Source organism: Anomalospiza imberbis, chromosome 6 (assembly GCF_031753505.1).
Source record: "Anomalospiza imberbis isolate Cuckoo-Finch-1a 21T00152 chromosome 6, ASM3175350v1, whole genome shotgun sequence".
In the NCBI taxonomy this organism is placed as follows: domain Eukaryota; kingdom Metazoa; phylum Chordata; class Aves; order Passeriformes; family Viduidae; genus Anomalospiza; species Anomalospiza imberbis.
In genome coordinates, this window is record NC_089686.1 from 5,117,864 (window position 1) to 5,130,412 (window position 12,549).

The following is a 12,549-nucleotide window of genomic DNA, read 5'->3' on the forward strand; positions in this document are numbered from 1 at the left end:
TGATTGCAAGGCAGTTTGGTGACCTTGTTTTTTCCCTAGCTCTGGAACAGGGAATACACATCAACTTTTCTCAGTCTGTTTCTTCATACAAAGAATCTTTAATAACCTGCCCGTGTATGTTTAATAACCACTACTGATTTTTTGCATGTGAGAGGAGTGTCCCATCATACAGCATCTTGTTCCTACTTGGGTTGACACTTTCACAGGGAACAAGGGAGGGAAAACACAGTTCACTGCTAGGATGTTTGCAGATAAGTTGCTTTCAGGAAGAAAGGAATGGGGAATGCTTTATTTGACACCGTTCCTTGTAAAGGTGAGAGTATTTTCCATTAGATTTGACTCTTCTCTCCTTATTTTGCCTAGATTAAAAACTGCAAAATATGCTCTTGGTGGAGGCTGCTAGAGCTGTACTGCTTGTTATAGCTACTGAGTGTCAGGGGCTTGAGACAAAGCACTATTATTTACTCAGTTTCCCCACAGGGGTCTGGGTACTGGGTTAGCTTGACACCATTCACCCCAGTCATGAAAACCAAGCACTTCCCAAGTGCTGGGAGCTGCTGTAGGTACAATACCCTCATCCAAAGGCTGATGCTGGCAACTCACACCTGCTTCATAACCACACTGATAACCTGTCTAGATAGCTGGGAAGGTAAATGGAACACGGAGCCTGGTGAGCCAGCCACCATTACCTTTGTACATTGGGAGATCAGGAATACATCCCACCTAGGTGCAAGTCATCATAGAAGTCAATGAATGGTTTGGGTTGAAAGGGACCTTAAAAATCATCTACTTCCAATGCCCCTGCTGTGGGCAAGGAAGCCACCCACTGTGTCAGGAAGGGCCGTGCTCAGGGCCTCCTCCATCCTGGCCTTGAACACTGTCAGGCAAGTTAATAGAACCCTTCTTGTTAATCACAACAAATTTCTGCTGGCCACATCTCTTCTCTTGAGTCCCCAACCCCTTATGGTGCCATATGGTCTGACAGACCTATTCCATGGCATTTGTTTCTCAAGAAGAAGCTGAAGAAACAGAAGTGAGGCCTCATCACTGTAGCTTTCAGTTATGGGAAATCAATAGATCCAGCTACCAAGAGCTTCTCCACAGCCCATAAATTGACAGGACTTCTGCTGATCCAGTTCCCTTGGGACTGCCCCACTGCCACCCAACCTGTGGCTTGTAGCTACAGCAACTAGATCCACTGGGCTGCCCGAGGCTGTGGTGGGTTAGGGTGTAATTCCCTGGCAAGGGTTGGTGGCAGAATGTGGCTAGCATGGCACTGCAAACCTCCTGCTCAGGTGCTGTGAGGGCTGGCAGCTCCCTGAGGACCCGGGAGCAGGTAGCTGAGTGTGCTAACACCATGGTCTGTGTCCCACTGCCCCCATCCAGGGAGCAGAGCATGAGATTCTCAGCAGGTTCAGCCAGCCCTGAGTGTTCATAGAGCATGTTCATGGTGATGAGACAGGATGAGTTCAAGTCAGAAAATCATCCTGCAGCTCAGCCAAGCAGGGCTGTGGGGCCTGGGCCAGGTACGGTGTCCTGGTGGGCTTGGCTTTTTTGGGACCCATGGCTGGGCTGGGCAAGCTGGAATGGGCACTCTGCAATGCCACTGGAACACAGACTGACAGCCCTGGTTTGGGCTGGAGGTGGATCCCAGGCCACTGAGGATAGAAAGGAAGTTTGGGTGGGCTGGTGATAGCCTTGGCAGACATGGAGGCGGTGTGTCTGGTAAGGCAGTTAAAATACTTTTTGTTCCTGAGCTAGGAGAGATCCATGACACAGTTAAGGGACCAGGGAAGGAGGAGCCATGCTGACTTTTTCCACCTGCATTATTTACCCAGTCCACCGCAGGGAAACCCAGGCAGTGAGATCCAGTGGTAACAGAGGGCAGGGAACATTTCCTGCCTGTAACATGATGTGCTGGGACAGGGTTTTCTTACACCGAGTCCTGCTTTTCCTCCTCCACATTCCAGTCATACCCACAGTTTAGCCATTTTCTTTTTCTACATATGGCATCTTGCTTCAGCATTATGCATTCTGTGTCCTTAAGCAGATCATAGCCTAAAATAAATTCCAGTTTAATGGAAAATATTATCAGTTTCCATGGGAATTACTTACCATGTGATTGTGGTTGTACTTCCTGTTGTATTCCCCCTGTATTTTTTACACTTTCTTACAGTTCTCCTATAAATATCTATTCCTCATAATGGGTCAGAACATTCAGTCTTCAAACATGGGTCACTTTGGTTTTTATGCTGTGATCTTATGCCAGATTATCAAATACTTAGGCTAAAGCCGGATTCCACGAAGATCCTCCTACTTCCTAGTTTGTTATTTCAGGTCTGCAAAGCCAAATTCCTGTGGATAGCTATCAGCTGTCAAGGAAATGGGCTGATATTCATGAGTGAAGAAAATCCTGAAGCTGGTCACTTGCCTTTGGTGGCTGGCTAAGACCTCTGGTGTTCAGGAGGTAAGGGCTGCTGTGTCAGGCAGCCCAGCACAGAGAACTACCCAAGTGCTGAGTCCTGGCTCACAGCATTGGACATGGTGATCAGTTGGGCCCAGGAAGAAGGGAGAGGTGTGGTAAAGGTATTTTAATAAAATTAGTTTTATTTTTCATTATCCCACTCTGATTTGATTGGTAGCAAATTAAATATGCTTCCCCCAGATGAACCTGAGCAAACTCTCTGTTCTCGTCTCAGCCCACAAGTCTTTGGTCCTTATTTTCTCTCTCTGTCCAGCCAAGGTCAACCAACCACAAGCAGTGAGTACTGGTGCCTGCATTCCCTGCCAGAGTGAGGCACAAACACTCAACATTTGCTCAAGATGTCATTTATTGGCATCTTTGCACAGGGTGAAACTTCCAGAGGGATGGGACTCTGTCACAAAGAGAGAGCATTCAGTATCCATGTGGTAACAGGAGTCTCTAGTTCCAGGCTCTTTGCCACGGCCTCTTCATCTTTGGATCTGACTCCCAGAGTGAGCTTTTGCTGTTGAAGAATGGTGCAGCAAAAATTTCAAACGCTGACAAAGCAGTGTCTTTTCCATGTCCTGTGTGCTCAGGAATGTGGCATCTCCTCCCCATGGAGTCAAGCATGGGTGGACACTCCTCCTAAACAACAGTGAGGGTACAGAGGGCCTTTAGTGGTACCACAGACTTGGACCCACCACAGTCAGATCTTCCACTCCACTGTGCATTGTGTCAGCACAAGAGCTGCTCAAGTTGTAGCTATAACCCTCATAGAAGGTTCTCACAGAAGCTACACATGTAGTGTTGGGCTTAACTTAAATTCAGTGTGCACTTTGTGTGTATACAGCCTTTGATTGCTTCAGGCGACACTGAGCGCCTGAGTGGGGGTGGGGAAAAAGGTGGGGCTGGCTTGGCTGGGTAGTGATGCACTCTGACACCTGTGACATCACAGAGGACATGTCACAGAGGGGGCAGCAATCAAAGGCCCCAGCAGGTATCGCTGGCCCTGCATTGCTTGGGCAAGCGGTGAGTGCACACGTGGCGGGGAGGCTGGGCTGGGCACAAAGGCCGGGGCAGAAACGCTGCACTCGGGGCTGGGTTCTCCCCCTGCATGCAGGGACAGCCCCTCATGGGAGAGCCTTGGGCAGGCCACAGGGCTGCTGCTGCTTCTGTAGCTCCAGGGGCAGTGGGATAGCCCTTGCTGCCTGCCAGCTGTTGGGGGCCCTGTCTTTCCTGCACCCAGAACCCTGAGGATCCTGTCCTCCCTCCAGCAACCAGTAGTTCCTTCCCTCCCTGCCCCATGGGAGGTTTAGATTGGCTCTCTAGGAAAAATTCCTGCAACAAAAAGGACGTCAAGCTTGGGAACAGGCTGCCTTGGAAAATGGCAGAGTCACCACCCTCAGAAAGGTTTCAAAGTCATGTGGATGTAGCATTTGGGGAACTGGCTGATTGGTGCCGTTGTCAGTGTTAAGTTTGCAGTTGCACTGTGTGATCTTCGGGGACTTTTCCAATCTCGACGACTCCGAGGTTTAAGTGTAGCTCAACCAGTGAGGAGTCAAAGCTTAGACTCAATGATCCTCAAGGGTGCCTTCCAACAGGGATATCTTTGAGACTGTCAATGAAGGGCAGATGAAAATAAACCCAAATGAAAGAATAATGGGAGTTCTTTGGAGAAGCTTCACCCAAGGGCAGCCTTAAGCAGTACACCAGGGACACTCTGAGCGCCTGAGCCAGGAGTTGGCTCAGGGGACCAAGGGTGGGGTTGGCTGGGCTGTGATGCACTCTGACACCTGTGACATCACAGAGGACATGTCACAGAGGGGGCAGCAATAAAAGGCCCCAGCAGGTAACGCTGGCCCTGCATTGCTTGGGCAAGCGGTGAGTGCACACGTGGTGGGGAGGCTGGGCTGGGCACAAGGGCCGAGGCAGAAACGCTGCACTCGGGGCTGGGTTCTCCCCCTGCATGCAGGGACAGCCCCTCATGGGAGAGCCTTGGGCAGGCCACAGGGCTGCTGCTGCTTCTGTAGCTCCAGGGGCAGTGGGATAGCCCTTGCTGCCTGCCAGCTGTCGGGGGCCCTGTCTTTCCTGCACCCAGAACCCTGAGGATCCTGTCCTCCCTCCAGCAACCAGTAGTTCCCTCCCTCCCTGCCCCACTCAAGGCCTTCTCTCCCTCCTCCTGCAGATCATGGATCCAGTCGTATTCCTGTTCGTGCTCTTGAAAAGTCTCATCCAGTACCCACAGCCCGTGGGTGATGGCTTGGATGAGGAAACACATCTGCGCATGGAAATGCGTGCAAAGCACCTGGAATGGGAGAGGCTTCGGCTGGAGCAGGAGGTGGAGCAGCTCTCCCAGAAGAAGGTGCAGCTCTTGCAGCTCTTAGCTGTTGCTGTGCTCCTGGTCCTTGTCTTGTTCCTGTGGTTGATTGGGTGGAGAAGCAGCCGGAGGAGAGAGGAGAATGAAGAAGAAAACCATGGTGCAAATGAAGAGGAAGTTGGCAATGTTGGTGCAAATGAAGAGGAAGTTGGCAATGTTGGTGCAAATGAAGAGGAAGTTGGCAATGTTGGTGCAAATGAAGAGGAAGTTGGCAATGTTGGTGCAAATGAAGAGGAAGTTGGCAATGTTGCTGCAAATGAAGAAGACAATGTTGGAAATGAAGTTGTCCATGAGGCTTGGGCAGGCCACAGGGCTGCTGTCCAAGTAGACCACGATTTTGATGATCGTATTGGACAAGTTATAATGGATCGCATACAGTGGCCTGAAGAGGACCTGCAGATAGGCTGCGAGAGGACAATAGACCTCATGGACAATTATACCATTTTCTTTGGGCATGTCTTGTCCAACAGTTTCTACCCAGTCCTGCAACGAGCCATCGGGGTGGGCAGTGCCTTTGAAGGTTGGAGTCCCCGTGAGCAGGATGTCGTGTACCGCGTGCTCATCCCCATGACTCCTCCCCGAGGCCACAGCTTCCACCTGGAGCTGGACAGTGCACGGCACAGGCACGTGAGGAACTTCCGTGTCCGCGTGCAGCTGGAGTGCACCTGCACAGGGCAGCAGCAGGGCGAGAACATGCTGTGCTTCCTGCACCACCCCGAGGAGGAGCTGAGGAGGAACCAGAATCCCAGCCTCCTAGACACCCTGTGCACCGGCTCCTACCTGGACGTGCAGAAAACTGCCCGCTGGTTCCGGCAACTGGTGAAAGCAATCTGGCCAGCATTGCCCCAGTCACACAACTGGCATTTAATACTGCTGCCCTCCACACGCTCCTGCCAATTCAAGGTGACAAATGGCAGAGAAAGCCTCAGGATTGAGATGCTGTTCGGGGTGCGGAGAGGTGACTCAGCCGTCTTTGTGAGCAGCCAGCCTAGAGAGGCCTACGCACCAAGCACAACCTGGCCTGAGTCTTACGCTGTGGCAGAGGTTGAGTTCTTCAAGCACATTGCCAGGCGGGCCCCCCCTGACAGCTTGCACCTCAAATGCCTGCAGTTCTTCGCCCGTCTTCTGCTGGGCTTCAGCTTTTCCACCTACACCATGAAAACCATTGTCATGCACCTGCTGAGTGTCACACCTGTGTCATTGTGGCGCAGGAGACATCTCCTGCAGCGACTGATGGATATCAGCGACTTCCTGTACTTATGTGTGCGAGGAAAACGCCTCAACCACTTCATTGTGGGTAACCAGAGGTTTCCTCAGGACATCCCTTTACCCCCAGATGTTCAAACACGTAAGACATACAATCTCTTCCATCGCCTGGTGCAGCAGCCGGCCGCCTACACCCAGGCGATCCATGAGTACCAGGTGCTGCAAAAGTGGTTCAAGAGAACCCTTCTCGGTGAACATCAACCGAATGAAGGTGAGGAGCCATGGCTATGAGCACAGAGCTGTGCTTCTGCTGCTCGAAGCCGGCAGCAGAGAACCACCTCCTAGCACAAATTTGGCGCTTTAAGGAGAAGAGGATTCGTGCAACGGCTCTGGCGAAGGTCCCACAGCCTCTCCTGCTGCCTCAGCAGGTGGACAGCCACGGGAGCGTTTATTCTACCTCCTTGTATCATTTCACTTTCCAAAAAAGGCACCCAATTGACATTGAGTCCTGCTTTCCTATGAACTCTCCCACTCCTGTGAAGCACGTGAGAGAACACGTGCTGTACATGCAGGGCCAAAGTCACCAAATCCCACCTGAAACATGCAGTTCTTCCTGGCCTTTGAGAAGGACCAAAAGTTAGAGCGTGAAAGAAGTGGGAACCTGGCACAGAAAAAGAAAAACAACAAACCGGGCAAAAAAGAGCAAGAGGAAAAATCAGCACTGCTGGCCCGGGATGAGTCAATGGATGGAGTCTCTCCTTGTGCCCGGAAAGGACACCTTCACCTCAGCATTGGACCACCTGTGTTGGAGCTGACCTGAAATTTCGTCTAGAGAAGAATCTAGATTTTTGTTTCTTATAGAGATGTACTATTTACCTACTATAAAGTTTATAAATTATCATATATACAAATAATAATATACTAATAGATGTTACATACCATATTCTATATTACATATAGAATATAATTTTTATATACACAGAAAGCTGTATCTAGGGTTGCTATCTGTTGCAGCCCATATTCATGCTCTAGAGTTAGAGCATATACAAGTGGCAAGCTGGAAACTGCTTTCCTTGTGTTTCAATAAAATGCAATTTTGCAGAATCTGGAGCGTGGCAGACTTTATTGATCTCAGCCAGACCAAGAGCAGTAGTAAATGTCACAGGCTGTGAATCTGGGCTTGTGAACAGACTCTTTGAACTCCAGCACACTTAGAGTGCTGAAATGGGTCTAAACAGAAATGAAGCCCGGCTGCCCCCAGCCCCTCTGATCATAGAAACCCAGAATGCCTTGGCTTGGAAGGGTCCTTAGAAATTGTCTTGTTCCAGCCCTGCTGCCAAGGGCACGGACACCTTCCACGAGGCCAGGTTGCTCCAAGGCCCATCCAAGCTGGCCTGGAGCAGTGCCAGGGATGGGGCAGCCACAGCGTCTGTGGGCAGCGTGCGCCAGGGCCTCAGCAGCCTCAGAGGCCAGAAATCCTTGCACATCTCCAGCCTAAAGCCGCCCTCCATCAGTGGGAAGCCACTGGCCCTGGCGCTATCCCTCCAGGCCCTTGCCAGCAGCCCCTGTGCCGGTCTCTGCTGGCTCCCGTGCAGGGACTCAAAGGCCGCAGGAAGGTGCCCCTGGAGAAGCCCTTGCAGAGCGCAGGGGCCAGGAATGCCACCAGGAGGGCAGCAAGCAGGGCCTGGCCTGTCCATCCGTGCGGGAGGGCACAGGGCGGGCGCTGAGGCCCTGCCAGCTGGAGCTGGGAGCTCTGGAGCGCGGCCGGCAGAGAGCCGTGGGCTCCCGCAGCTCTGCAGCCCTCACGGCTGAGGCAGCTGCCCGGGCACAGCCGGCCGGGGACACGCGGCCGGCCCGGGGCCACCCGCAGGGGGACCCTGCTCTGGGGCCAGCCCAGGCCGCGGCAGGGAGCACCCCATGGGGCTGTGCCCGGGCAGGGAACGGCTCTGCCCGGGGACAGGGCTCCGGGAGCAGGGCAGCGGGGCCGGCAGTGCCGGGCACAGAGAGCGAGGGACACATGGCTGCGGTCACAGCCTGGCTGCCCTGGGGCATACCCTACAGGCTGACAGGACACAGACAGGCAGGAGCTCCCTTCCTCTTTGCGTCCCGGGGCCAGGCTGCACCTGGATGTTGCCTGAGGCCTACCCTGACTCAGGTGCAGCACCTCGTACTTGGTCTTTTTAAACCACATGGGATTGCCATGGTTCCACTCCTCAAGCACGTCCACGTCTCTCTGGTTGGCATTCCATCCTTCAGGTGTGGCAACTACCCCACTCTGCTTGGTGACTTCAGCAAATCTGCTGAGGATACCCTCGATCCCTTTATCTACAGCATCAATGAAGATATTAAGAAACATTGCTCCCAGAACAGAACCTTGAGGGACACCACTGGTCACCCACGTCCATCCTGACTCTGAGTTGCTGACCTCTGGAAGCACCGTGCATGCAATTTCTTATCCATCCAACAGTCCAGGCACCGAACCCATCTCTCCCGAATTTAGAGAGGGTGTTGTGGGGATCATGTCAAAGGCGTTCCAGTAGTCCAGATAAATGACACCTGTAGCCCTTCCCTTGTCCCTTCATGTACTCGCTCCATCATTGAAGGCCACTGGGTAGGTCAGGCAGGACTCACCCTCGGCTGTCCCGAATCACCTGCCTGTCCTCCATGTGCCTTAGCAAAGCTTCAAGGAGGATGTGTTCCGTGATCTTCCAAGGCGCTGATGTGGGGCTGCTGTGTTGGTCATTTCCAGAGTGTTCCTCTCTACCCTTTCTAAAAATGAGTGTAGTGGGTTCACCTTGGCTGAATGCCAGGTGGTCACTATGCCACTCCATCACTCCCCTTCCTAGTGTGACAGGGGAGAGAACATAAAATGGAAAACAACTAGTCAGTGAAACAAGTAGTCAGTTCAGATAAAGCTGTTGATTAAAGTGAAAAAAATGGAGAGTTTGTGCATGCAAAAGTAAAGGAGAAAAAAACATTTATTCTCTACTTCTCATAGACGAGCAATGTTCAGCCACTTCCTGGGAAGCAAGCAATTTCTCTATTCTCTTGTCTTCTCGTTCCCTCTGAGATATTGGGCCTATTGTACCACACACCTTAACGGAGCAGAGCGATACTTCCGAAGGAGAGCTCTGTTCAGCTTAGAAACCCAGCCGTGAGTGGCCTCTAGCTGGAGCCAGAGGCTTCTGTATTCCACTCTGGTCCTGGCGAAGCATAACAAGTGAATGGCTGCAGACGTGCTTGCCCTCTCCAGAACATCAATCTTCCCTTGCTTCTAGTTGGTTCCTAGTCTTGTTAAAGCACCCTGAGCAGGGGAAGAGGGAAACAAACTTTTCCAATCGTTTGCATAGCCCAAATCACACCCGCTGATGAATAAAGGATGGGAATTGCCCACAAAGCACTTGCGGACTTTCTCTACTCCCCTCTAGCAGCGGTTGCTTTCGTATGGGGATGTTTTCTTTTGTGGGGGTGATGCCAAATGCAAGAAAACAAGCAGAGCCAGCAATCAGACTGCAGCTTAGGTCACTGCAAGGAAAAGGGGTTAATCTCTCACTCACAGCAAGAAAGGGTTAGATAAAAAACATGCTTGTGTGGAGTGTGGAATGCTGCAACAGGTTCCACAGCAGTGGAGGCAAAGGCCTGAGCACAGGAAAGGGAAGAGAGCTAGGAAAGGGTCTGGAGATCAAGTCTGATGAGCAGCAGCTGAGGGAGCTGCAGGGGCTGAGATTGGAGAAGAGGAGGCTCAGGAGGAACTTCCTTGTTCTCTACAACTCCCTGACAGAAGCGTGGAGCCACGCCCCAGGTGGGGGTCAGGCTCTGCTCCCAGGAAACAAGGGAAATGGCCTCAACTTCTGCCAGGGGAGGCTTAGATTGGGTATTAGGGAAAAATTTCTCCTCTGAAAGGGTTGTTAAGGGTTGTCATGGCTGCCCGTGGAATGAAGGATGCTGTCATGTCTGGAGGCGCTTAAGGAATGTGGGGATGTGGCACCTGGGGACATGGTTTCAAGGTCGACTTGTCAATGTCGGGTTTGTGGGTGGACTCTCTACAATCTTAGAGATCTTTTTCAACCTAAACAAGTCCATACTACCGTGATGGGGAGCAAGTTTTAACCCAAAGAGTATTTTGTAATGTCATTTCATAAGGTCATTAATAGCAACTTCACTCTCGTGCTCAAACACATGCAGCTGCTTTTCTTTGTGCCCTCCTCATCTTCACTTCTACCTTCAGCCTTGGGTCAGGAAAATTGGCTTTGGTGGGATCAGTGGTAGTGGGAAAGCCTCATGCCAGGGGGTCGTAGGTTGGTTTATTTCTGCCAAGGTTGGAGCTGCCTCCAGAAAAGGCTGTGATCCCTCCAGTCCTTATTGACAGTCTTTGACCGCTCTGAGGCAAGTTGCAGGCTGCAAGAGATGTTGGCCAAGCTGAAGGCAGATCACAGGAAGCACTGATCTGAAACCCGGCTGAACCAAGCAATAGATAAAGTCTCTTAGCCACATCAATCCCAGGCTGTGTTTGCCAAGAAGATGAAAATGATGTCAACACAAAACACGTTGGAAATGGTGGGAAAGTTACTAATTTCCAAATGGCATGCTTCTAGAATAAGGCATGTTTCATGTAAATACGAATGGAAGAAGCTGATGTGCCCCTGTTATTGACCCTGTGCTGTTTCAATGTAATTTATCATACAACAGAGTTATTACAGTATTATTATAGTGTGATTTATATCTATTTAAAACTACTGCAGTATTTTTCAGTCCTTTATTACATTCGGGCAAGGCTTTGCCCAACTGCCTATGGGAGCAGACAACGACAGAAAGAGCCCACGCATGAAAGAGACTTGATTTGCTGCAGTCCCTTTGGCTTCCCCTCCTGCCATCCTGCTGCAGCCCCTGCAACTTGATGGCAGGAAGAATGTGGGGCAGGACACAGCCCAGATGCTGGCGGCTGTGAGCTGACTCAAGCCATACAGATGAGCCTTCCATCTTGGCTAGCACCAGTGCTGGCAGCTGAGCCACTGGCAACATGCCACTTTACCCTACTGCAGAACCCTCCTGGGGTCAAGCTGGTGATGGAGAGGGAGGGGGTCGGCTCTCCCAGCTCCTGAGCACAAGGTGAGAGAAGAGAAATGCTGCTACCCATCAATCCCGGGAACTGACACATCCAAACAGGGGAAAGAGAGGGGCAAAGGCACAATTTTGAGTTCCACGTAGGCAACACCGAGAGTGGACCACTCAAATCTGGGTGTGCAAAATGGCAAATGCCACAGGTTTTCCTGTGGGGGAAAAAGCTCCAAACAAAACAGAACACAAACCCCAACCCCAAAGAGTAACGTTTGAATTTTCAGTTACTGGTGGCTGAGAGAAGCATCTGTGCAGCGCTGATTGTGGCTTCTCTGCAAAAGAAGAAGTCCTTGCTTGTCCTTGCTTGTCTCAGGGGTCTCGAAAGCCAGGTGAGGATTTCTTCCTGCTCTTGCCTGTGCTCCGAGCAAAGAGCCTTGGGGTGCCCAGGGCTGTTAGCAGGAGAGCTGGTGAAATTCACTGCAAGGCACACAGCCTTCCCCTCCAAGGCTCCAGAGGTACAAGGGCAGAAAGCTGTAGCCTAAGCTGGATTGCAATAGCACCTTGTTGGGCTTGTCTGTCCTCTGGCACCCTTCAGGCTGGGCAGTGTAAATCTGAGCTGCTTTCCCAGGGAATTCAGGGTTTGCCCAAACTGGGGCCTTGCTGAAGGCAAAGGCCACGCAAGGGCTCTCACTTGTGCTGCCTGCGCCATGGAGGGCCCCAGAGCAAGAGAGCATTCCTTGATTGCTGCTGAGATCCCCTTTTCACAGTCTGGCCTTGCTGGTTAGCAAAACCTACACGGACATTCCAGCACTGACTTTGACTCAAACTTTTCAATATTCTACAAGGAAAATTCTGATTTTTCCTTCTGCTTGGAAGGGGATGGATTCCCTTGGCCGATGTATTTGGCACAAAGGTTCTCCTCACATGGAAACCATTCCAGGTGACCTGAAACTCTTCTGTCCATCGAGAACCCATTTTGTCCCACTGGATCATGGGAAGTACAGTGCAAAAGCACCACCTTTCCTCTGCCAGGAGCAGGTTTCACACCCCTAATCTTCTTTCCCTCAATACTGCTAAAATGAGGCAGTTCCCACATGGCCTAATTGATTTGCCTCCCAAGTTTTGCTGTTGGATGTTTCAGGACATGTAGTCTTCCAAAGTGTCCTGTCCCTAGGAGGGGAGTTGGACTCTGCGAGGTGGCTGTGGAAGGTCAGTTAACGAAATACTGTTAAATGATCTTAAGCTCCTTTAAAATGGAAATATGTTATGTTCAGTGACATTTTCTGGTTTAGAGCTAAGTGACTGAAGTGCAACAGCTAAATGGGACTCTCCCTAACAGAAATGAGAAATATTTTAGCAAAAGAAAGATTTTTGGTTTTGAGAACTATGTCTTCCAGAGAGGACTCCTTTTGTGATATATCCCTTGCTCAATTCCAGCTTGCTT

At 51.2% G+C, this 12,549-nt stretch overlaps 1 protein-coding gene across 1 annotated transcript; it reads left to right on the forward strand.

Moving 5' to 3' along the window:
- The first annotated feature begins 4,652 nt into the window (after positions 1-4,652).
- LOC137476503 (inositol 1,4,5-trisphosphate receptor-interacting protein-like 1) lies at positions 4,653-6,338 on the forward strand. The gene has a single exon (XM_068194862.1). It carries the CDS (start codon positions 4,653-4,655, stop codon positions 6,336-6,338), a length of 1,686 nt encoding a protein of 561 aa, XP_068050963.1.
- Positions 6,339-12,549: the final 6,211 nt, after the last annotated feature.